Source organism: Doryrhamphus excisus, chromosome 2 (genome assembly GCF_030265055.1).
Source record: "Doryrhamphus excisus isolate RoL2022-K1 chromosome 2, RoL_Dexc_1.0, whole genome shotgun sequence".
Lineage (NCBI taxonomy): Eukaryota > Metazoa > Chordata > Actinopteri > Syngnathiformes > Syngnathidae > Doryrhamphus > Doryrhamphus excisus.
Genome location: NC_080467.1, coordinates 397,850 through 425,806, shown reverse-complemented (window position 1 = coordinate 425,806; position 27,957 = coordinate 397,850). Strand labels below are relative to the sequence as shown.

General features: G+C 36.7%; 1 protein-coding gene across 7 annotated transcripts in view; it reads left to right on the top strand.

Annotated features, from left to right (window-relative positions):
* The window catches only part of ttc7a (tetratricopeptide repeat domain 7A), a 43,013-nt gene extending 23,549 nt beyond the window's left edge, over positions 1-19,464 (top strand). For 3 of the 7 annotated variants that reach the window (XM_058064001.1, XM_058064002.1, XM_058064008.1), the window contains 5 exons: positions 5,749-5,865; positions 7,105-7,217; positions 8,137-8,271; positions 9,634-9,836; positions 18,563-19,464. In XM_058064001.1, the coding sequence (XP_057919984.1) occupies positions 5,749-5,865; positions 7,105-7,217; positions 8,137-8,271; positions 9,634-9,836; positions 18,563-18,781 (787 nt within the window). In that variant the 3' untranslated portion in view covers positions 18,782-19,464. The remainder of the gene's footprint in view (positions 1-5,748; positions 5,866-7,104; positions 7,218-8,136; positions 8,272-9,633; positions 9,837-18,562) is intronic. The other 4 variants (XM_058064004.1, XM_058064003.1, XM_058064005.1 and 1 more) reach the window with 2 other exon arrangements.
* The last annotated feature ends 8,493 nt before the right edge of the window (positions 19,465-27,957 follow it).

Sequence of the window (27,957 nt, the reverse complement as noted above, 5' to 3'; positions counted from 1 at the left end):
TGGGCTGCATGGTAATCGAGTGGTTAGCGCGCAGGCCTCACAGCTAGGAGACGCAAGTTCAATTCCACCATCGGCCATCTCTGTGTGGAGTTTGCATGTTCTCCCCGTGCATGCGTGGGTTTTCTCCGGGTACTCCGGTTTCCTCCCACATTCCAAAAACATGCTAGGTTAATTAGCGACTCCAAATTGTCCATAGGTATGAATGTGAGTGTGAATGGTTGTTTGTCTATATGTGCCCTGGGATTGGCTGGCCACCAGTCCAGGGTGTACCGCGCCTCTCGCCCGAAGACAGCTGGGATAGGCTCCAGCACCCCCGCGACCCTCGTGAGGAAAAAGCGGTAGAAAATGAATGAAATCATGAACATTACATGAATATTTTGACTTTATGCTATTAAACTGTTATTTTTCCCTCATAATATTACGACTTTTTTCTCTTAATATTTTGACTTTATTCTTGTAAAATTACTGCCGATGTTAAGTTAATTGTTTTCTTGTTAAATTCTAGGATAAGCGGTAGAAAATGAATGAATGAATTAATGTATTCAAATGGTTGCAGTGATTTATAAAGGAAAATATTGAAAATTACCATGGGTACCACATTTTTTTTTATACCACTGTAAAATTTACAAAAAATGGCATTTTTTTGGGACTGATGGGCTGTAATCAACCACAAACATGATTTATTATGCTTGAAAAATGGTGATAGTGCCCCGAAATTTGAATGTTGACCCATAGCTTAGTCTCAGTGCATTATATGATCCTATATATGAAGAGCTTGCAACCAAAAGGCGCTAAATCCATTTTGACTGATTTCGAGAAAATCAATGATTTTTAACTACGCACATATCAATCTGTTTGGTCATCAAGTCTATATTGCAAATGAAAGAGCTATCAATATAGGTCATAAAAATGCATGCTATAAAAATCCTGCACACACCATGTATTTTTTTTTTTTTTAATTATGTTTTTTTTGGATTTAGCGCCTTTTGGCTGAAATAAATTTGAAGTCACCTTTTAACTTCAATGGCATTGTTGTAAAAGAATATAAGGTGCTTTAATGTGCTATGCTAATAAAATAATTACAACACAGACGCCATTCTCAACATACAATATAAAATAATTATTATTAATTAAATTAATAAAAAATTCATTAAAAGCAGTGCTCATATTTGACTGCACCATGAAGGTGACAGTGACAAAAATCATCTCATTCCAAACTCTTTACATTGTATGTTTTTTTAGTACAAGTAAAATAATGTTTCTCATGAAAGTTGGAGGTATCAAGGTAGAGACATGCCTTTTATGGCGTAAAAAAAACTTCCATGTTACAGAATACTGTAAAAACACAATTTGTGTTCTCCTGAATTGCATAACATACTGTAACTATCATACGTGTACTTCATGTACACAAACAAAACAGGATGCGCACTGATACTGGCTTTCTGTATGTGCAGTGCCAATTGTATTCTTCTCTCTGATTGGTCAGATTATCAATAGATGGGAAACTTGGGCCAATCAGAATAAAGAAAGGGATTTAGCTCCTTTTGGTTGAAATCTGAAATGGAAATAGCGCCTTTTGGTTGAAAGCATAAATTTCATATCACTTTTTTTCATATTTTTTAAAATGATTTCAAGACCAAAATATGTGATTTGGATACACATGACAGAGGTCTATTAAACTCATGAAAAACATGCAACTTAGCGCCTTTTGGTTGCAAGCTCTTCATATTATGTTTGTATGTTTATATTATGTATTTTGTATGTTTGAGGGGCATGTTGCAGTTTTTGCACCGTGTTGGTGAGAGGACGTTTCTGATGTTGTGTGCACGCGCCAAAAGGGTTGACGTACTTGCGTCTAACTTCTTAACCTTGCACATCCGTCTTTGTGTGTGTGTGCGTGTGCATGCATGTGTATGATCCTTGTTAGCTATTGCCTCTTTCTACCCGACCGAATTGTCAACTTGCTGTGGCAAACCGAATTTCTTCTTCCTGCATCGCTCTCACGTCGGCGTCCGTCCGCCATATTGACTGTTGTTCTTGTCTAATGCTTGCCTTCTTTGCGTTTGATTCATTGATGAACTATTAATTATCCTCTCCTGGAATTCAAATAATGCGACACGTGGGTATGATTTTTAACGTGTGAGGGGCTTCTGCATGAGATGGAGAGGTGAAAGGTTGTGTGTGTGTGTGTGTGTGTGTGTGTGTCATGCTTGTGATCTCAGTTTGTTCTAAAGAGAATGATTAATCCCTGCCTTTGATTCCGCATTCATCGAACAGGAGGTTGCAGCATGAGCTAGTGTGTGTGTGTGTGTGTGTGTGTGTGTTTGTGTAGCTACATAAACGTGTGTGCTCTTTTCACAAAGCATATCTACACAAGCATGAGTAATCTCTTTGCATGTTTTGCACATGTGTGTGTGTGTGTGTGTGTGTGTGTACCTGCACGTGTCTGCAGAAAACCAAGTTTGATCTGTGGGAGTGTTAGAATGAGTAATACTTTTTTTTTTATAAAATGGAGTTGATGCTGGCACTCATCCCTCCTAGCCTCCATCCGCCGCCGAGCTTTTACACAGCAACGCTGCTGCTGCTAGCTGCCGTCGACTCGCCAACACCGCGCCTCTCCACACGCTGGGCTCGATCCCAAGAGGCTGAAAATGACAGTTGTGATCGGATGTGCACTATTTCATGTTGAAATCTACCTTTTGTGCCGCGGCTCTGAGGCAAACGCTGGCTTTGAATGATGGTTAAATAACGAGCCGTATCCTTGGATGACTTTCAACACTTTGGATTTATATAAATGAAAATGATGGTGTGTGTAAATTCAAAGTACAGTCATAGACGTAGAGTAAAGCAATCAGTCTCAATAATGTGAGTAGTACATTGGAAGTAGGGGTGCTGGGGGAATTGAACTCGGGTCTCCTAACTGTGAGACATGCACGCTAACCACTCACTAACCTATTTTAAATATTCATTCATTTACTCATTTTCTACCGCTTATCCTCACAAGGGTTGCGGAGGGTGCTGGAGCCTATCCCAGCTGTCTTCGAGCAAGAGGCGGGTTAGACCCTGGACTGGTCGCCAGAGATAGCCGAGGGTGGAATTGAACTCCAGTCCACTTGAACTCCAGACCTATAAATGTTGTTAGAATGTTGGATTTCTGTGTTAAACGATGCAAAGGTTTCAGATGATGAGGTTTGGGGTGGCTCTGTAGTAGGGGTGCTGGGGGAATTTAGGGAATTGAACTCTGGTCTCCTAGCTGTGAGACATGCATGCTAACCACTCGCCCACCGTGCAGCCCATATTTAAAATATTCATTCATTTTCTACCACTTATCCTCACAAGGGTTGCGGAGGGTGCTGGAGCCTATCCCAGCTGTCTTCGGGCAAGAGGTGGGTTACACCCTGGACTGGTCGACAGAGATGGCTGAGGATGGAATTGATCTCGGGTCTCCTAGCTGTGAGGCATGCACGCTAACCACTCCTCCACCGTGCAGCCCACCTTTTTCAAATATTAATTTATTCATTTTCTACCACTTATCCTCACAAGGGTTGCGGAGGGTGCAGGAGCCTATCCCAGCTGTCTTCGAGCGAGAGGCGGGGTACACCCTGGACTGGTGGCCAGCCAATCACAGGGCACATATAGACAAACAACCATTCACACTCACATTCATACCTATGGACAATTTGGAGTCGCTAATTAACCTAGCATGTTTTTGGAATGTGGGAGGAAACCGGAGTACCCGGAGAAAACCCACGCATGCACGGGGAGAACATGCAAACTCCACACAGAGATGGCCGAGGGTGGAATTGAACTCGGGTTTCCTTGTTGTGAGGCATGCGTGCTAACCGCTCAACTTTCAATATGTGGGAGTAGTAAAAGTAGTACATAGTAGTAAGTGCTATGTATTTCCATGGAATCTGGACATTGATACTGATGGATTTCTATGTGAATTACTTTTTTTACATGACTTTTTTAGCATTTTGCCCACTGCAAATTTCTGCAGCACTCGTGCGCGCGTGTGTGGTAGTCCCTACAGAGCATATTTAAATCCATACTTTGAATGTCATCTGTAATGTGCGAGTTTAATATGACAGTCAACACCCTCTATTTAGTCCACAGAGAGTCCGTCCACATGATCCACAGCCACTCACCACATCACATTTCAACACAAGGATGGGTTTACACCATCAAAATGCCTCTAAACGTTTTGCCACAGCGGTAATAGGGAGCCTGGAGACGCACAGCAGGTGTACCCTTCACACGGCGCTGCTCCGCACCGCTTGTCATCCGCGCGTCTGAAAACGTAAGCCCTATCCTCCCACGCACTCGCGCTTTCAAGCCTTCTATTTCCCCCCCTCCCTCGCCCCCAGCGCTCAAACACACACACACCTCCCCCAGTGGTCCGCTGACCCATGAGTTGGTAATAAGACGCATTTCACACAGAGTTTTCTCCCCTGACACGAGCTCTTCTCACTCGGCTATTGAGCCTCGGCCTCCCGCACACGCCTCGTCTGTTCTCTGGCATCTGATAATTGGAGGACCAATCAACAGGAAGGAGCGGTGGACGGCACGGAGGAGACCACAGTCTTCTTTCTCCTCACACTTCTTAGTAATGCCCGTGACGGAGTGCTTCCTCTCAGATGCCCTCTGGCAATTACACACACACACACACACACACACACACACACACTAGCGTTACGTCTGTGGCTCCCACATCACTTAACCACACACACGCACACACACACATATACATTGATCCATATGTGCCTCGGACCTCAGACGCTGATACTTTTTGGCACTTAACCCCCCCCAGCTACTCTTAAAGAACATAACTGGTGTGTTCAATTTTTGGATGCTTTGCCAGATATTTTTCAGCTGTGTTTACAGTAATTCCACATGAAACTACGGTTCTGTATATCAGGTACAATGGACAGTGAGCGGTACTGTAAGAGAGGACCATGCTAATAGCTAACAATAAGCATACATGAAAGTACATTCAGATATAAATTTACAGCATAAATGTGAGGAAATGAATTGACAACTCCAGTCACTTCACTTTCAGGTCACAATTTTTTTAATTATTATAATTATAATTCATTATAATAATAATTATTAATAATTATTGATTTAATAATAATTAGTGATTAATAATAATTACTAATAATTATTAATAATTATTAGTAATTGATAATAATTGATAACAATTCATAATAATTAATAATATAAAATTAAAAATGAAAATTACAAAATTAAAAAATTAAAAAAAAGTTAAAAAAACAAAAAAAACTTTGGTACATGACAAAACTGTTAAAAATTAAAAAATAATTAATAATAAAATAAAGTTTAAAAAAAATCAAAAATAAACTAGATAAGGAAAGCAGGAAGTGAACAAATGTAACAGTTACTGATTGCAAAAGTACCAGTACCAACATCCGACATCAGCTCTGGGATCCACGCAGCCTTACGGGGTCACATGACTTGGACTTCCAGGGAAAAAAAATGTAACATAAGATATGGAATGTAAGGGCTTTAATTTATCGGCTTTTAGTGCATGCTTTTAGTTTCCTGTGCATACATGACTCGCTCAGAGGGCGTTTTGGAACACATCCAGGGGTTCCAGACTCCTCGGATAACAGCGTCCTTCGCTTTTTGATGACTTGCTCGGGGACAGCATGGTGACACAGAAGCATAAACCAATCTTAGAATAGTTAGATATTATCTAAGATTGTTGTGTTTTTGTTTCTTTTTCAGTTTGCTGTTCACAAAGGTGAAGCTTGAAGAGGTTCTGTTCGGCCCAGGCGTCGCCTTACAGACCTGTGAAGAAATGCTGCAATGCTGGCAAAGCCGCTATGATGTCAGTCACTCAACGTGAGTGTGCACATTGTTTTCACTGTTGCAAAAAAATCTGCAAATGAGGAAAAAATACTTTTATTATGCTAAACATTCATTCATTTTCTATGGCTTATCCTCACGAGGGTCGCAGGGGGTGCTGGAGCCTATCCCAGCAGTCGTCGGGCGAGAGGCGGGGTACACCCTGGACTGGTGGCCAGCCAATCACAGGGCACATGTAGACAAACAACCGTGGACAGTTAATTGGATTTGTCAATTAACCTAGCATGTTTTTGGTGGCGCTGGCACCATTTGTAGCTTGTGAGTTAGCTTTTTTTGTCCCTCTACATTTTGTAAAAGTACAATTAAACCATAAAACTAACAGGAAACATAAAACTAACAGGAAAAATTGAGGAAATGAGCAATTGGAAAATACAAATTCATTCATTTTCTACCGCTTGTCCTCACAAGGGTCAAAATATATATAATATAATATAATATATAACATATAATCATATATAACAAGTCAAAAATATTCATGATTTAAAAGTCATAAAATTGACAAAAATGTAAGTTGTAGAAATGTGGAAAAAATGATGAGAATAAAGCCAAAATATGAAGAGAAAAAGGTTTTGTTCCAACAAAAAAAGGCACGATAATATTATAACGAAAAATAATGTAATCTTAGTCGAACAGAGTTGAAATATTCAAGAAAATGTTTTCATGTTAATTAAGTTGTAATGTAAAAAATAAGTTTTAATAAAAAAGTTTTATTACGGGAATACAGTCATAATATTACAATAACAAAAATGTACAAAGATTATTGAGGAAGAAACTGAATCATCCTGAACATACTAGGGTCCACGGGTATGCTGGAGCCTATCCCAGTTGAGTTCGGGCGAGAGGCGGGGTACACCCTGGACTGGTGGCCAGCCAGCCAATCACAGGGCACATATAGACAAACAACCATTCACACTCACATTCATACCTATGGACAATTTGGAGTGGCCAATTAACCTAGCATGTTTTTGGAATGTGGGAGGAAACCGGAGTACCCGGAGAAAACCCACGCATGCACGGGGAGAACATGCAAACTCCACACAGAGATGGCCGAGGGTGGAATTGAACTCGGGTCTCCTAGCTGTGAGGTCTGTGCGCTAACCACTCGTCCGCCGTGCAGCCCTATGCAAACCAATGGAATGAAAATATGAACGTATGTGATTGTTGAGCTGATTTTATGATCAGGAGCTAATGTCTGTGGGTCCGTGTGTGTTTCAGCGAGACCGATGACACGAGTAGCGTGCCAGCGGTGGAGAGGCCCAATGCCAGCCCCGGAGTCACCAAGACATCCATCCACCTCACTCTGCCTGACTTCCAAGACACTTCCACCGGTGTGCTTTTTCACCTGGTTCAAGTATTTGTACATTTACAGACGTCAGTCAGTTAAAGACACTCCTAACCAGCTAGGTACCATCAATATCAAACCAAGAACCTCAATTATTTGGAATATTGCTAGACTGGCGGATGTAGATCAGGTAAAAACTCATGATGGTAGTCGGTCCAATGTTCTTTCCATTCTGGGGTCATAAACCCGATTTTTTTTTCATAGTTTCACTCATCCCGCAACATATAATCAAACAGGTTGTTTGATTGTTTTTGGTTTTGTTTTGTATTATTTTACATTATTTTATTTTATTGAAATATATTATATTATATTATATTTTATTAAAATATATAATATATTATATTGTATTATATTATATTATATTATATTTTATTATATTTTATTATATTTTATTATATTTTATTTTATTATTTCATTATAATAAAATATAATATAATAAAATATAATATATTATATTATATTTTATTTTATTATTTCATTATAATAAAATATAATATAATAAAATATAATATATTATATTATATTATTATTATTTATTATATTAAAATAAAATATTTTTAATTTTTTTATTTTTTATTATATTATTATTATTATTATTATTATTATATATTGTATATATTATATATCCATTGCTGTTTATGTAACATAAACAGTTTTTTCATTTATAAGTCGCTGTGGAGTATAAGTCGCCTATGAAAAAAAGTGCGACTTATAGTCCGGAAAATACGGTAAACATCCTGATAAATGGGATGTAGTTCAGCGTGACTTATCTTTTTTTTTAATTTTCTTGGTGAATTTTTTGACCGAGGTGACTTTGTTTCCGGAAAGTACAGGAACTTGTATTGACTTGATAATAATTCTTATTGTTTGAAACGTTCATTTTTAATATCACTTTCCACAATCAGGTTCAAAGAGTCCGTCATCGGTTGCTGCATCTCGCCTGGATGCAGCACTCTCAGAAGTGTCGGACATTAGTTCCACGCATCGCCAAGGACCTCCGTACATCTGGACAACCCTGGAACGGATCTGGCTGCAAGCTGGTATGACAGCATTTAAACATCATTTAAAAAAAAAGGCTTGATTACTTAAGGAAATTCATAAAGTATTTGTAAAGTGTGAACACTTTCAGGTCAGCGGGAAACATTTTCAATACATGAGGAAAAACATGCGTACATTATAATCAGCTCATTTCTTATTAGCTCTTATTTCTCATGTGTGTCCCTTGTGTAATGGGACCAGACCGAGTTCCTTCCCAGCATTCCTACTCCCATCGGTCACTTCCTGTCACAATCTAACTTCCTGGCCACTAAGGGAGAAAAACACTGGAGACTTTATGAGAGGCAGACATCAATCCAAACGTCACACACGGGTCATCACCGACCGCATTCATATTTCGCCAAGATGAAACTACAGTATGGAGGTCAATGAAAATTTACAAGAAAAAAAGTTGACATCCTTTTGTCGTATGATTGTGAGTTGACATCTTCAGAGAATAACGCCAACATATTAAGAGAAAATGGGGAATAGTTATATTATTGTGCGAATAAAATCATATAAAATAATTTTTGAAGATTTATGAAAAAGCTGAATATTTAAAAAAAAACAGCAAAAATTGTCAAAAAAAACAGCAAAATAAGTTAATATATTAATATCCCTTTTCACTTATATTTCTTGAAAATATAACTATATAAAAATATAAATATGAAAATAATTATATGGGAAAATAATGTAATTTTTGTGTCATAGAGTTAAAATATTAAGTCATATATTTTTAAATTATGTTGGGGAATAGTTATATTATTGTGCGAATAAAATCATATAAAATAATTTTTGAAGATTTATTAAAAAGCTGAATATTTAAAAAAACAGCAAAAATTGTCCCAAAAAACAGCAAAATAAGTTAATATATTAATATGCCTTTTCACCTATATTGCTTGAAAATATAACTATATAAAAATATAAATATGAAAATAATTATATGGGAAAATAATGTAATTTTTGTGTCATAGAGTTAAAATATTAAAAGTCATACATTTTTAAATTATGTTGGGGAATAGTTATATTATTGTGGGAATAAAATCATATAAAATAATATTAATAATCATATATTAATATGCCTTTTCACCTATATTCCTTGAAATATATAACTTAGGGTTATAAATATAAAAATAATAAATACAAAAAATATAAACAGCATGTGGCCCTCAGTGGAAAAAGTTTAGGTCTAGTGCCTAACCGATTACTCGATTAATCGCAACAACAAGCTTCAGATTAATTTACTAATAACCTCAAGTTGTGTTCAAATGGCATTCAAGGGCAGGGGATGTATTTGCACGACAAAGTTGACCGTAGATTTTAGACTTTTTAAAGTTTGACTTGAACATTTTGATCGACTGCTGCAGGAGAGCTGTTCATGGAAGATGGCCGACTGAAGGAAGCCCAGTTTTGCATCGCCGAGGCCGGCTCTCTCTATCCCAACTCTCACTCGGTGTTGCTACAGAGGGGCCGCCTAGCTGAGCTTCGGGGTCACATGGATGAAGCTAAAATTCTCTACGATGACGCCCTGGCCATCCACCCTACTGGGGAGCGCATACTGGTGCACTTGGTAAGCAACACAATGATAGAATAGACAATAGAATAGAAAGAACACAACAGACGACAGGCTTTGTGTGGCAACGAGAATGGCCGAGGCCTCACTGTAAATACGATATCATGACTACAGAGGTTTGGCATTGAAAGACACTTCAAAATATATTTAAAAATCATCACTGTAATGGTAATGGTAATGGTAATGGTAATGGTAATGGTTTTATTTCATTTGAACATGCATCAGATTACAATTGAGTGCATCCCATAATCAGTTCCCAGTTCCACATGTCCAAAAGGAGTAGGAAGAAGCAAAGCTTATTAAATCCTACCCCTCCATCTGGTACTTTTACAATCAGTAACTGTTACATTTGTTCACTTCCTGCTTTCCTAATATACGTAGTTTGGTTGTTTGTTTGTTTTTTTTTTAAATATTCAGCTTTTTCATAAATCTTCAAAAATTATTTTATATGATTTTATTCCCACAATCATATAACTATTCCCCAACATAATTTAAAAATGTGTGACTTTTAATATTTTAACACTATGACACAAAAATGACATTATCATTATCATTATGACATCCCATAAATTCAAGGAATATAGGTGAAAAGTCATATTAATATATGAACTTATTTTGCTGTTTTTTGGACAATTTTTGCTGTTTTATTTAAATATTCAGCTTTTTCATAAATCTTCAAAAATGATTTTATATGACTTTATTCCTTATTAAATCCTACCCCTCCATCTGGTACTTTTACAATCAGTAACTGTTACATTTGTTCACTTCCTGCTTTCCTAATACAGTTTAAGTTGTTTTTAATTGTTTTATTTTTAAATTATTTTTAAATAATTTAACAATTATTTTAAAATTATTTTTAATTATTTTCAATTATTTTTTAATTAATTTTTTTAGGTAATTAGTTATTTTAGCCTTATGCATTATTTACTTATTACATTATTAACTACATCAGCAAGTTTAAGTAATTGCGATTTTAGAAATAGGGAGTTAGTATGTTCTCTTCCATTATGAATTATCCTTCCGATAGACGGATTAGGATGTGGGTGACTTTTCATCAAATTGCGTATTGCGTCATCAAGTGTTTATTGTGGGAGACGACAACAAATAAGACGTTTGATCGAAAGATCGTTTGTGTGACCCTCGCTCTTTGTCACTCTTGCCCACTTCCACCCGCCCTCCGTCGGTGTCACCGGCAGTGCGTCCTCCGGATGATCCGTTGATTAACCGACTGTAATCCGACTTTTTGAGGTCTCTCTGAGTGAGGGATATTCCTCAAATTCAAGACTTGCGCCCACTCGCCACATTCTCCCACATGCAAAATGCCAGTCGTCGCCATGGCGACCATAGATGTGTTGCTGATATCTCTTTGACTTAAGCACAGGCTTTCTTGTGACCACATAAGGATAGTGCATTTGCTGTGATGTGATTGTACACTTTAGTGTGCGTGTGCGCATGTGTGTGTGTGTGTGTGGGGCTGCGTCGTTGTGTCTTTTCCATATTTGGCCTGTGCTAGAGCCAATCCCTAGAGGTGAAATGTTGAAACAAAGCCAGCTGGCAGTGTCCCACTCTGTGACTCTCACAGGACAGATGTGCTCATTGTGTGTGTGTGTGTGTGTGCGTGGATTAATTCCCATGTTGTCGTGGGCACTAATAAACCATAAGAGCTGCTGCTCACAGCGTTCCCCTTCATATTTGGGATTAGATCGGAGACATGCTAATGGATCTGTGTGCTGAATTGTTGCACACTTGCTTTGTGACGGATGCTAAGTGGGACAGTGTGTGGGACATCATTTGGACATCATGTCTTATTTCCGCCTGGTAGAATGCAACCCACAGTGGTTGCTTTTCTTAGTGGCTCAGGCTCCCTCATGTATTTTTATATACTGTATTTGCAGAGGACACTTTATGTGCCAGTGGCCCATTTATTGTGTTCTGCCCCTAAGGGGGATTCTGATTATATTCTTGGTTGATATTCTTGAGCAATTATTCTGCAAAAGTACGTACTGTACTCGCCTTGAATATCCTTCAGATGTTTTCACTTCTGAGTTCATAGGGGTAGAAAAAAAAAAAAAAGATGCGTCCCTGCTGTGGCTTTCAGTGACGCAAGCAGGATTTGAGTCAAGTGGGTGCTTGGGCTCGTTATATTCGGTTTTTCTTTTTTTTATAATATAAGTCACAAATGGAAAGTTTGGTCAGTGGATTCAGTTGTCATTGGGAAATATTAAATTTGGGAAATATAAAAAGTATACAGCCGATCCTGTCACCACTGTAATTCCACATTCGTGGTCATGAAAATGAGCGGATTTGTGTTGTTAAAAAAAATGTACGTTAATTTTGGCTAAAATCTACTTAATCTACTTAAAATCTACTTATGGCTAAATCTACTTAAATATGCATATTTTGGGACTAATAATTAACCACCAAACAGCATGATTTATTCATTAGTAGGGCTATTGATTAGGGCTAATGATTGCAATTTTAAATCAGATCACAGTTTTCTTTGTTTAAAAAAAAATTGATTTTTTTCATTTTTTCATTTTTTCATTTTTTCATTTTTTCATTTTTTCATTTTTTCATTTTTTCATTTTTTCATTTTTTCATTTTTTCATTTTTTCATTTTTTCATTTTTTCATTTTTTCATTTTTTCATTTTTATAAAACATTTCAGATCACAGTTTTCAAATTAATTAATCATTATTAATCACCATGTTGCACTATGTCTGTTCTCTATTCTTTTATTGTTAGAACTTGCCTTCCAAGATGCTGTAATGTCTGTTTTGGTCAAGTAGTTTGTAAAATAAATTACCCGCAAAAAATGCGACTTATACTCCAGTGCGACTTATGTATGTTTTTTTTTTCTACCTAATGATGCATTTTTGGCCTTGTGCGACTTATACTCCAGAGCGACTTATAGTCCGGAAAATACGGTATTTCATTTTTTTCTTTTTGAAACCCAGAGTTAATGCAAAGGCTACCAGTTTGATACACACTTCGTATCACCTCGTACTTTGGTACGAGGTACATTATTAAAAAAAAAATACTTAAACTGTATTATGGAAAGCAGGAAGTGAACAAATGTAAATAAAATATAAAAAAATAAATGAAAATTTAATTATTTATTTATAAATTGTATATAAAAAAATACAAAATCCAAAATTAAACAAATGTAAATTTAAAAAAAAAACTAACTACATATATTAGGAAAGCAGGAAGTGAACAAATGTAACAGTTACTGATTGTAAAAGTACCAGATGGAGGGGTAGGATTTAATAAGCTTTGCTTCTTCCTACTCCTTTTGGACATGTGGAACTGTGAACTGATTATGGGATGCACTCAATTGTAATCTGATGCATGTTCAAATGAAATAAAACCATTACCATTACCATTACCATTACCACATCTCAAATAGACAACTGGCTCAATTTGCCTTGAACTATATGTTATTATGAATAATTAATGATAGTCATTCACTCTACTGCAGTGCTTGTAAATAAAGCTAGCAGTTAGCAACATAACATCTCGGCAAAACCACGATAAAGTGAAGCTGTAAATTCCAACGCACAAAGTGGCGATGGATGATTGCAATACAGATAAAAATGTACAGCATAAATGTACCACTGTTTTAAAAAAAAAAAAGCCCACTGATATACCTTTTTGGGGGGTTTTGTACCCCCAAAAGGGATGAATATATAAACAATATAAATATAAACAAAGCATTAAAAATGTTAAGTATATCTGTATGCAGAATTCAATTATGAAACGGACTGATATTGTTATGAAAACCTCATCATTTTGGACATGTTGAAGTATTTAAGAGCAAGTTGTGGACCAAGGATTTGTATTTGAGATTTGATTGTGTTGTAAAGATTTGTAACATGTTCTAAATGAACCAGCAATTAACCAGCCTGGCCAGCTGCTGGTATTTTGGGATGGATGACAACGAGGGTGTGGTCGTTAAGAAGGTTTTGGTCGTGATGAATGTAAGAGTTTTAGTACTTGCAAGCAGCTCGTAGGCTAAAATGACGTTTGCATGCCTCGCCAGCCTCCATGCATCTGCGTCTGTGTTATGGTGGGGTGTGTGGAATGTGGTGACTTGGACCGACCGTGGTATGAAACCAACCACTCCCAACATCCTCCGCATTTTATTTCCCTATGTATATCATGGCACCTGCTGTGGGCCAGACACACTGCGACTGTCACTTCTTTTAGGGCTCATTTCCAAATGCACAAATGTCATCGTTTAATAAGAGAATCCAACATTGGAAATACAAATATACAAATATACAAACATAAGGTGGCCAGAAATATTTCAGTATTGAACAAAGCAAAATTTGTTCTCAATCAGAAATCACTCCACACTCTTTATTGCTCTCTGGTTCTACCATATCTTACTTATTGTGTGGAAATATGGGATAATAACTATAAAAGCAATCTTCACTCGTTAAATGTACTTCAAAAAAAGGCCAGTAAGGATAATTCATAATGCCGCCTACAGAGAACATACTAACTCCTTAGTTCTAAAATCACAAATACTTCAACTTGCTGATATAGTTCATCTTCAAACAGCTAAAATAATGCATAAGGCTAAAAATAACCAATTAGCTACAAAATTAAAAAATAATAATAATTAAAAAAGTATAATTCAAAACATTTAATTAAAAGAATTAATAAAAATTTATAAAATAAAGTAATAAATAAAATACATTTACTAAATACAAGAATGAAGAGTCTTGAACCAGTCATGATGTGCTATATATATCACTATATTGACACTTACTATGGTACCCATTATGGCATTGGATGCTCATATCACCTCCTACTTTGGTACGGGACGAAAATAAAATACAAAAAAAATAAAATAAATAAAATAAAAATAATTAAAAAACTTAAACTATATTAGGAAAGCAGGAAGTGAACAAATGTAACAGTTACTGATTGTAAAAGTACCAGATGGAGGGGTAGGATTTAATAAGCTTTGCTTCTTCCTACTCCTTTTGGACATGTGGAACTGGGAACTGATTATGGGATGCACTCAATTGTAATCTGATGCATGTTCAAATGAAATAAAACCATTACCGTTACCATTACCATTACCATTACCATTACCATTACCATTACATTTATAGGTCAGCAAAAAGGTTCCTCTTACATTTTCTGGGTGCAGCAGCTTATGTTCATTTGTGCTTAATTCACGGTAGTAATTACACTAATTTTGTCTTTAATATATACAAAATTCCTTTTTATCCTTTTTACCTGGTAGAAAAAATATAAATATATATATATATATACGTATATTCAAGGTTGAATGTACATTCCCAACCACATCCATCTGTGCCCAGCAAAGTTTCCACTCAGGACAAGATATATCCACCTAACATCGTTTATGTTTAATATTAATGTTATAATATCAGTATAATGATTTCAATAGCATAGTAACTCCCGCTACTACAACTAATAGTCGCCACTCATAGAAAAGCTTCACTTTTGCTTTCTTAAATATTTCAATATGAGCTCCAGTAACATTTTGGGTAGATAAAAAAAAAAAAAACCAACTTCCACCAAGTGTATTCACACACATGCATGCAAATTGTCAAGGACAGGGACTTGTGCTCATTGAATTAATTGTGTCCCAATTATCAAACGCTCCCATCTTTCTCTCTCGCCTCTCTCTTCCCCCCCGTGCTCGGGGGTGGCTGTCAGCTGATTGGATCGTGCGAATACATTATTTATAACGCTTCTTGCCGTTTTATGGGATTGCCTAGCAACCAGGGAAATATATTCTATTGAGTAAGACCTCTGATAAGCAGAGAGGGAGCAGTCCAAGAGATCCAGAAGGAAACAGGAAGCAGGGCAGCAAACGCAGAGGCGACTGGGAGCTGAGTGCTGCTGGCTTTGTTGTCATGCATGCATGTACGTACATACGTACATACGTATGTACGTATGTACGTATGGCTCGTACACTTGCTGGACATTCTTTTGCGCTTTCTGTATACGTTCACTTTAGTTTCACTTTAGCTTGTTTGCCCGCTGTGCTGCTGCTGTGTGGGTCTTTAATTAGGTAATGGTAATGGTAATGGTAATGGTAATGGTTTTATTTCATTTGAACATGCATCAGATTACAATTGAGTGCATCCCATAATCAGTTCCCAGTTCCACATGTCCAAAAGGAGTAGGAAGAAGCAAAGCTTATTAAATCCTACCCCTCCATCTGGTACTTTTACAATCACTAACTGTTACATTTGTTCACTTCCTGCTTTCCTAATATAGTTTAAGGTTTTTTTTGTTTGTTTTTTTTAATTTTTTTGTCCTGTACCGAATTACAAGGTGATATGACCATACATTACCACTAGTCATCCACCGTACATATTCTTTAAATTTAAAAATATTAGGAGTTTATAAAAAAAAATGTTCAATCCCCAGAGAGAATATCCTCAGAATTCAGTCAACAACGGCGAAAGAAACACAAAAATCACTTTGTGAAGTCAACACATGCAGACAACTGAAGAAGATGGTGTTCTTTGTGCCATTCTATTTTGTTTTTACATGTGGTTGTTACATTTGTTCACTTCCTGCTTTCCTAATATAGTTTTTTTTTAATATTTTTTTAATTTTTAATTTTTAATTTTTAATTTTTAATTTTTAATTTTTAATTTTTAATTTTTAATTTTTAATTTTTAATTTTTAATTTTTAATTTTTAATTTTTAATTTTTAATTTTTAATTTTTTTAATGTTACATTTGTTTACTGTTACATTTGTTCACTTCCTGCTTTCTTAATATTGTAAAAAAAATTATTTAAAAAAAAAGTTTTCTTTTTTTAAATGTTTTTTTGTTGTTGTCTCGTACCGAAGTATGAGGTGATATGAGCATCCAATGACATAATGGGTACCATAGTAAGTGTCAATATAGTGATATATATATATATAGCATTGGTCCTGATGGCTTCCAACATTATGGACATGACAAGGAGATCCCAGCTGAGATGTTTTCCACACGGCACAGTGCGGAGGGGGAGCCATCATGATCTGGGCTGTTTTTTTTCTCCAATGGAAGAATGGAGTTTCAGGTTGTGCAGGGGCGTCAAAAGGCACTATTTGGCTATGTGTAGACGTAGCAGGGGGCATCCCTCACGACTGAAGGCCCTCATCTGTGTGGTATTGAGCGGCTTATTCAATACGACAACACTTCACAATGCCTGCCTGACAAAGGATTTTTAGCTTAAATCAGCTGGTGGTTTGCAAAAAAAAAATAGTTTTTGTCTCACTCCTGTTTCTTCTGTAGCCGATTGACTTGTGTCTTAACAAGAAGCAAACCTGCACGGCCAAGCCGAACGGGATCATCTGAGGTAAAAGTGGAGCCAGATGGCTTGCAGCAATGAAAGCAAAACCAACACATACCAGTTGTTGTTTCATGATGCCAGAAACCAGCATCCCATCGTCTTCAACTCACTTTTGTTCTGAGCTCCAATCTGTTCGCTCTTTTTTTGTTTTTTTTCACACTACAAGAACATACAGTCATTTCCCATCCATGTCTATAATAATAATAATGTAGTATACAGTACAAATATGGCCGACTGTTAGCATGTAAGCCGCACATTCAGATCAATTTGAAGACTGGACTTTGCATGTTCTCCCTGTGTGTGGGTTTTCTCCGGGTACTCCGGTTTCCTCCCACATTCCAAAAACATGCTAGGTTAATTAGCGACTCCAAATTGTCCATAGGTATGAATGTGAGTGTGAATGGTTGTTTGTCTATATGTGCCCTGTGATTGGCTGGCCACCAGTCCAGGGTGTACAACCGCTTCTTGCGTTGGAGTGCAAACTCCACACAGAGATGGTCGAGGGTGGAATTGAACTCGGGTCCCCTAGCTGTGAGGCCAGCGCGCTAACCACTTGATCACCGTGCAGCCGAAAATACAAATTTTCACATTGAAAAATAAAAGGAACAAAATATATAAATAAAGTTGCAAATTTTTGAAAATTAGTTGGGGAAAAGTTAATTACAATAATTTAATTATTAAATTTTTTTAATTATTTTTTATTTATATTATTATCCTCACGGGGGTGCTGGAGCCTATCCCAGCTGTCTTTCGGGCGGGAGGCGGGGTACACCCTGGACTGGTGGCCAGCCAATCACAGGGCACATATAGACAAACAACCATGGACAGTTAATTGGAGTTGTCAATTAGAGACAACACAAAGATGGCAAGAAGGTGGAATTGAACTCGGGTCTCCTAGCTGTGAGGCCTGCGTACTAACCACTTCTTCACCGTGCAGCCGAAAATAAAAAATGTTCACATTGAAAAATGAAAGGAACAAAATTTATCAGGAACAGAAGTTGCAAATTTTGGAAAATTAGTTGGGGAAATAATTCCAAATATGTAATTTTTATTTATATTATTATCCAAACGGGTGGTGCTGGAGCCTATCCCAGCTGTCTTTGGGGCGAAAGGCGGGGTACACCCTGGACTGGTGGCCAGCCAATCACAGGGCACATATAGACAAACAACCGTGGACAGTTAATTGGAGTTGTTAATTAACCTAGCATGTTTTTGGAATGTTCCCGGAGAAAACCCACGCATGCAACATGCAAACTCTACACAGAGGGTGGAATTGAACTCGGGTCTCCTAGCTATGCGCTAACCACTTGATCACCGTGCAGCCCCTGTAACAATACTATACATAGTAATTAATTTGCCAAAATGTTTTTTCATCGCTCACGTCAGGGTCGACTGCTGGTGAAAAGCGGGCGTGTACACCTAGGGGAGAAGGTCCTGCGCGATGCGGTTCAGGTCCACAGCACATCACACGAAGCGTGGAGTGGACTGGGCGAGGCGCTGCAGTCTCAAGAGTCCGGTCAGGCCCCCGACTGCTTCCTGACAGCTCTGGACCTGGAAGCATCCTGCCCCATTCGACCTTTCTCCATCATCCCCAGGGAGCTCTGACAGGTTTGGACTGAAAGTGAAGCTTTGGAGATGATCCGGTTTGCAACCACAACTTAAATGCAGTCGTGTGTTCCATTTCGGAACCTCAGGTGTTTGCTTCTAATTTGCTGATTTTTATAGAAGACTCATTTTTGTTAGTAGAATAAGTCTACTATACCTTTTATTTACTTCTTAGACGGCCATGAGGTTTAGTATCGACTAAAACAGTTCCATGAAAGTCTAGAATGGACCCTCAGAAATCTCTTTGGAGGGGCTGTTGGTTTGCCGCTTCGTTAGAAATAGAAGTGTGTCATTCTGGGGATTGAACGTTGAAGAAGTCTTAAGGGAAGAAAACCCCAGGAAAACCAAAGAAAACTCAAACTCAACCAGACTGGGAAGTGAGGGAAATACGAGGTTTTAGATTTTTAGACAATATTCCCCCAGAAGTGCCCTGATGGTCCGGCGTACTTTCTGTTTCTGCTTTGCATTCCTTTTGGGATTGGAAAATTATTATATTTTTGCAAGAAAAAGTGGATTTTTATTTCTTTCTTGAAACTGCCAGGAAAATATAATCCGTTTCTTAGCGTTGTGGTCTATTAGAGAGGGGAATTTTATTATAAAATTACATTTAAAATGATTAAGTAAATGTGTGTTGTGATAGAAATGCTGATGCCTGTGATTCTTTGCTAACCCCCCCCCCCCACACATATTATAAACATACGTGCTTTTACTCCGGATGGGTTCCGATTCGTTCCGTTTCGATCGACTCTACCATGCCGACTTGTGTTTAGTTTAATTGCATCACGTTCTGATGGGTTCTCATTGTCTGAGGAATAAAGTCCAGATTCCGAACCAAAGCGTCATGTGACCCCTTTGGTCCAGACCAAAATTATTCGGTAAAAAGCGAAAAAGTCACCGCCCACTAAGACGCCGTCCTGCTGCAACGCGTGATGATGTTTGCCAAGTGACCGTGGCGTCTCACCAATCTGACAATCTGACCGTTGTTTGGCACGGGGCGCTAGTGAAGTACTCACCTTGGGAAAAAGGCCACTTATTGGAGGGGAGGCATTTATTGGTTTAAGTGTCGTACTAAGCTTCTATAAGAGGCCACGAATAGAAGATTTTAGGCTATACAATATTTATATTTATTAATGTATTTATACAGCAGGGGTATCCAAAGTGTGGCCCGGGCACCATTTGTAGCTTGTGAGTTAGTTTTTTTTTGTCCCTCTGCATTTTGTAAAAGTACAATTAAAAACCATAAAACTAAAAAAAAAAACATAATAATTGGGAAAAGAGCAATTGGAAAATACAAATTCATTAATTTTCTACCGCTTGTCATCACAAGGGTCAAAATATATATAACATAATATATAACAAGTCAAAATATTTGTGTGATATTCATGATTTAAAAGTTATAAAATTGACAAAAATGTAAGTCGTACAAATGTGGAAAAAATTATGAGAATAAAGCCAAAATATAAAGAGAAAAATTAAATTAAAATGAAAAATAATGTCATCTTTGTCGAGTGGAGTTGAAATATTCAAGAAAAAATTTTCATGTTAATTAAGTTGTAATGTCAAAAATAAGTTTTAATAAAAAGTTAATATTACGTGAATACAGTTATAATATAACAATAACAAAAATGTACAAAGATTATTGACGAAGAAACTGAATCATCCTGAACATACTAGGGTCCACGGGTATGCTGGAGCCTATCCCAGCTGAGTTCGGGCGAGAGGCGGGGTACACCCTGGACTGGTGGCCAGCCAGCCAATCACAGGGCACATATAGACAAACAACCATTCACACTCACATTCATACCTATGGACAATTTGGAGTCGCTAATTAACCTAGCGGCGGCACGGTGGTCTAGGGGTTAGCGCACAGACCTCACAGCTAGGAGACCAGGGTTCAATCCCACCCTCGGGCATCTCTGTGTGGAGTTTGCATGTTCTCCCCGTGCATGCGTGGGTTTTCTCCGGGTACTCCGGTTTCCTCCCACATTCCAAAAACATGCTAGGTTAATTAGCGACTCCAAATTGTCCATAGGTATGAATGTGAGTGTGAATGGTTGTTTGTCTATATGTGCCCTGTGATTGGCTGGCGACCAGTCCAGGGTGTACCCCGCCTTACGCCCGAAGACAGCTGGGATAGGCTCCAGCACCCCCCGCGACCCTCGTGAGGAAAAGCGGTAGAAAATGAATGAATGAATGAATAATTAACCTAGCATGTTTTTGGAATGTGGGAGGAAACCGGAGTACCCGGAGAAAACCCACACATGCACGGGGAGAACATGCAAACTCCACACAGAGATACTAATTGTATAACTACGGGGCAACACGTCCAAGCTGTGAATATTTAGTGTCGTCTTGCATCCTCTTGGACACGGAATTGGACGGAGCCGCACAAGTCCACTCCTCCATGATGACATCAGTGGCGGACGAGGATGACCCAGCGGTGCTCATTTGGGTTCAGGTGAGGAGGAGATGCACTTGACCAGTCAACCATCTTCCCCTTCAGGTTCCTCACTAAGGTACTTGATCATCTTGGATGTGTGTTGTCAGTTCCTGTAACAACGTCACATGGGGGACCACATTATTTGCGGATGATACCACTGCTTTTTGTTCCGGAGGGGGTAGAGATGAAATCATTAGAAGGTCAGAGAAGAAATTGTCACACTAAAAAGATGCTTTGATGATAATAGATTGGCCTTTTAAATTAATAAAAAAAACTTTAAAAAAGCTTCAGTATGTAAAAACAATATAAAGTAATGTATTGTTTTGAGAAGTTTTTTTAAGGAAATGTCAATTTCAGACTAATTTCAGTGAAATGTGCCTTTCATTGTTGCGTATTTTCACGGTGAAAACAACAAGATAAACATGTTTTGGCGCCATTTTAATCCATGTCCTGAAATTACAGTACTCATTAATTGTGAGATTACCTTTTGTCAAATGTTTCATTTTAATTTGGTCCTTGTACTTCATTTACTTATGCATGGATTATGTGTATTTGGTGCTTATTATCATATGATATATGATTATATGATGTTTGCTATGGTCATATCACCTCGTACTTTGGTACATGACAAAAAATTGAAAAAAAATTAATGAAAAAAAAATTAAAACAAATTTAAATGAATAACTAAAAATTTATAAAATACATTTACAAAACTTAAATTATATTAGGAAAGCAGGAAGTGAACAAATGTAACAGTTACTGATTGTAAAAAAAATATATATTTTTTAAATGTAAAAATAAAACAAAAATTAATAAATAAAATAGTAAATACATAAAAAAACTTAAATTATATTAGGGAAGCAGGAAGTGAACATAGGTAACAGTTACTGATTGTAAAAAAAATATATATTTAAAAAAAAATTGAAAATTTAAAAAATAAAACAAAAATTTATAAATAAAAATTAATAAAATACATTAAAAAAACGTAAATGATATTAGGAAAGCAGGAAGTGAACAAATGTAACAGTTACAGATTGTAAAAAAAAGTTTAATTAAAAAAATTACACATTTAAAAAATAACACAAAAATTAATGAATAAAAATTAATAAAATACATTAAAAAACTTAAAATATATTAGGAAAGCAGGAAGTGAACAAATGTAAGAGTTACTGATTGTAAAAAAAAATATTTAAAAAATGAAAATGTTTAATTTAAAAAATTACAAATTTAAAATATAAAACAAAAATGAATAAATAAAAAATAATAAAATACTTAAAAAAAACTTAAATTACATTAGGAAAGCAGGAAGTGAACAAATGTAACAGTTACTGATTGTAAAAGTACCAGATGGAGGGGTAGGATTTAATAAGCTTTGCTTCTTCCTACTCCTTTTGGACATGTGGAACTGGGAACTGATTATGGGATGCATTCAATTGTAATCTGATGCATGTTCAAATGAAATAAAACCATTACCATTACCATTTTCCCTTATTTTCTGAGAAATGTCCCCCATTCTCTGTATGCTAACACCTTGTCTTCAATGTGTGTCATCCACATAGCGTTTGTGTTGCGTTTTCATCTCATCCCATCCCCCCCCCCCCATTATTATAAATAATAACAGCTTTTAAAATCACCGCCGGATGCCACATCCTCACCTGCCTTGTCAGTTGTGACTAATGGGCATCACTTCCCTTCCGAGTGTCTCACCGCATTAACGTGTGCACTGGGACTTGCCTACTATCTTATGTAACGCTGCCTCCCAAACACCCCCACCCCACCCCCACCCCGCCCCCACCTCTCTCTCTCCAGGCTTGCCTGATGTGATGTGGCTCGGTTGCCTAGCATCCAGCATCCTTGTTTGAGTAACCGGGGAGAGCAGAGAGATATCCGGTCTTGCATGCACACATGCATGCATGCATGCATCCATGCATGCATGCATGCATGCATGCAGCGTCGTCATGCGTTGCCATGTGAGGTATGACGTTGTCTTCTACTAGCAGCATCCAAACAGCTTCTTCCCGACAGCCATTACCACCCTGAACTCAGACATACGTACAACGAACCCGCTCAGTAGCGTAATGCAAATATGCAATATTTCCATTACTACCTCCAAAACAATGCAATACACTCATATGTGACTTTTTGACTCATCTGTGTACACCAGGGGTGGGCAAACTACGGCCCGGGGGCCACATCCGGCCCGCCAAGTGTTTCAATATGGCCCGCCTGTTTTTTCCAAAGTATTTCGTTTAAACTCAACACATAACCTGGCATCGTGGCTTGTGCCAACTTTTTGATGGTTGAGGTAGCTGCTTTATCAATTTCGTTATTTGATGTGGTCTGTTGTTTACAAAATACTCCTGGAAAAAGGAGCACAAGCACAATAATAGTAATAATAATAATAATAATAATAATGTTGTCAATAATGATAATAATACTACTATTATATTAATATTGTTGTTAATAATATTAATATAATAATGGTAGTAATATTATTATTATTAACATAATAATAATAATATAATAACATTAAGATTAAGCTATGCCTTTATTCATCCCTCGGTGGGGAAATTTGTATGTAAATTGTATTACTATAACTAATAATAATAATAATTCTAATAAAAAAAACAATAATAATAATAATACATTTATAACACACTTTACATCAAATAAATGATTTCGAAGTGCACATATAGCAGATTGCATGACACTTTTACATGTAAAATATGTGTAAAAATATAGGTGTAAAAATGGACTGTTACGTGTAAAATACTACATAATCCCCCCCGTCAATTTTGTTAAATTAATGCGGCCCGCGAGTCAAAAAGTTTGCCCCCCCCTCGTATACACCATTCATTATTTGCACTAAGACCCATTTATTATATGCACTAAAATTAATATATATTCCGGTGTCTGCAATACATATATGCTCCCGTGCAATATTACGTATGTGTATAAGATATATGCCTTTATTCGTCCCTCAGTGGGGAAATTTGCATTGCACAGCAGTAAGAGTACAGAATCGAAATACACAATAAAAAAATAAACAATATAAAAAAAACAAGTAATAACAAATTAACAATTTTACCCAGAGTTATATACAAATACAGTTTGCAAGATAATATGAAATATGAGATGAAATATATGACCAGTCTATACACTATGAGATCTTGTAAGTGAGTTAATATGAGGTATTATAAAAATACTTCATATATTGTACTTAGAGCCTTAATATTGATCAGATATTGCACAGTGAATGGAGTCTGGAATAACTATACTGAATATAAAAACAAAGTATTGCGTAGATGTACATCGCTATATCTTGTATATATCTTGTTAAACTGTCTTTTTTTTTTTACTTTTACTTTTTGTATACCTTTTTAATTTGACTATTGCATTGAAAGGAGAAGCTCTACAATCTGGTTGTACGTCTTTTATAATGACAATAAAGACCAAATTTCAAATTCCATCCTTTGATAATTGCCAATCACACAATTTATATTCTTTAATGAATGTTTTGGGAAAGCGGGAAAAGGGAATCCTCACGAGCTGGAACCCTTGATCTCGTGCCGTTGAGGCTGAACGTCCTGACCACGAGGCCCCCCACGTGAAAAAAAAAACAAAAACAAAAACCTCACCTCACAACACTCTGGCCGACGCAGCCGTTATCGTTATCACTGTCATTTCTTTTTCGTCTGTCGAAAAAAAAAAAATCTATTTTTACGTGTTCCTTCATTGCTAGCCAACTCTCCCTCGTACCCGTCTTCCTCTCATTAGCACGCTGTGACACCCACACTGGCGCTTTGGGAGATGAATGGTCTAATCCCTGTGGGGACGCCGGTGAAACATTACATGATGTGTACACACACACACACACACACACACACACACACACACAGTGGTCTCAGCAGCCTTTGTAAGGAAGGAAAGGAAAGGAAGACAGATTAATGGAAGAAGCGTTTCGCTGTAAAGCCTAAAAGAATGACAACAAGCAAATGAGGCTCTCCATTCGACGTCAGTGTCACCACACACACACACAGACACACACACACACACAAATACACAACATGCTCACGTGTGTGTGTACACCGGAGTTCACTGAGCCAATCATGTTACATCTTATTACAAACGTGTACTCACATTAGCATCACAAAGAACGAAACGAGGGAACGTTGTATTATTATTTATTACTCGCTGCACATTCTAAAAATAGAATATAACAAGAAAACAATTAATTTAAAAATTTTATATATATGCGAAAATCAGCAGTAATTTTACAAGAATAAAGTCAAAATATTAAGAAAAAAAAGTTGTCGTAATATTATGAGGAAAAATAACATATTTTAATAGCATAAAGTCCAAATATTCATGTAATGTTTATGATTTCATTCATTCATTTTCGACCGCTTTTTCCTCACAAGGGTCGCGGGGGTGCTGGAGCCTATCCCAGCTGTCTTCGGGCAATTTGGAGTGGCTAATTAACCTAGCATGTTTTTGGAATTCGTAAAATTGTCGCAAAAATGTGGAAGAAATTATGAGAATAAAGCCAAAATATGAAGAGAAAAAGGTTTTGTTCCAACAACAAAAAAGGCACAAAAATATTATAATATAATATAACGAAAATATAATATAACGTTATATTATAATATATCGAAAAATAATGTCATCTGAGTCGAATAGAGTTGAAAATTCAAGAGAATGTTTTCATGTGAATAAAGTTGTAATGTAAAAACTTTGAATAATAATAATAAAAATAACATTGACAGCCGAACCTCAATTAGCATTTTAACATTTAAAAAAATGAGCATGCTAAAATGGTTAGCATGCTGTTAATACACTCCGTGAGTCGACTGTAGTTCAATAGCGTGTCTCACTTTCTGTATCAAAATGTACGTGGTTAGCGCGCATGCAGGCCACACAGCTTGGAGACCCAGGTTCGATTCCCCGCTCGGCCATCTCTGTGTGGAGTTTGCATGTTCTCCTGTTCGTGGGTTTTCTCCGGGTACTCCGGTTTCCTCCCACATTCCAAAAAACATGCCAGGTTAATCGGCGACTCCAAATTGTCCGTAGGTATGAATGTGAGTGGGAATGTGGGAATGTGGGAATGACTGCTATACATAATACAAAACATAAGCAATAAAAACTTGATGACGTACTTTGAAACAATACGGTGCATTATTTAGCAGCGGGAGGCAGCTGGGACGATGTTGAACTTATTTTAATGGGAATGACTGATGAATTATTCCTACAGCGATGCTACGCTAGTCCAAGCGTTTAACAGCATCTTAACATGGCGGCATTCCTTCATCAGGCACTTCACCCCCCACTTGATCACCCTCGGCCCTCTTGGGTGAAGGTGTCCTTTCATGCAAGAGCGTCTGGACGCCTTGTCAGCTGACTCACCATCACCTCCGATGTGGGAGGGAACGTGACCTGGACCTGAGTGGAATTTCTAAACTGGTAATGGGAATAACTCGCAGTCCACGATTATTATTGTTATACCGCTAAGAATATGCACTGATCAATATCAGTGACACATCAAAATATATACAGGAAGGAAGTGATGATTGGAAAAATTGCATTTTAATACAATAAAGTTTTGGAAGGCTTTTTTATCAAGAAAGTGATGCGTTATAATTGTTTGCATACAAATACTGGCCAATTAAAATTTTAAAAAATAATAAAAAAATTAATTAAAATAAAAAACATTAAAAAATACAATTAAAATTATATATCAAAATTGAAAGAGCAGACATTTCACTTCTATTTAAAAAGAAATATTGACCACAATTTCTTTTGACTAATATTAGACCATGGTTCAGCATTGTATTATTATTTATTGCTTGCTAAACATTCTAAAAATAACATTTAACAAGAAAATAATTAACTTAACAATTGTATAATAATTGTTTAATAGCATACGGTCGTGATTTAAAAGTCATAAAAAGTTGTAAAAATGTGGAAACAATTATGAGAATAAAGCCAAAATATGAAGAGAAAAAGGTTTTGTTCCAACAACAAAAAAAGGCACAATAATAATATATATAATATATATAATATTATATAATAATATAATGAAAAATAATGTCATCATAATGTTTTCATGTCAATAGAATTCATTTTCTACCACTTCTCATCACAAGGGTCAAAATATACATAATATAATATATAACATAATATATAACAAGTCAAAATATTCATGTAATATTCATCATTTAAAAGTCATAAAATTGACAAAAATGTAAGTCGTAGAAATGTGGAAAAAATTATAGAATAAAGCCAAAATATGTTCCAACAACAAAAAAGGCACAATAACTATATTGTGCCTTTTTTATAATTATAACAAAAAATTATGTAATCTTCGTTAAAAAGAAAATGTTTTCATGTTAATAAAGTTGTAATGTAAAAAATACATTTTAATAACAAAGTTTTAATATTACGGGAATACAGTCATAATATTACAATAACAAAAATCTACAAAGATTATTGAAGAAGAAACTGAAGGGTCACGGGTTTGCTGGAGCCTATCCCAGCTGTCTTGGGGCGAGAGGCGGGGTACACCCTGGACTGGTGGCCAGCCAATCACAGGGCACATATAGACAAACAACCATTCACACTCACATTCATACCTATGGACAATTTGGAGTCGGCAATTAACCTAGCATGTTTTTGTTCGATGCCTGACTCCACAGTATGTAATGCACGCTGTCTTAAGTGGACCAGTTAAAAAGTGTTA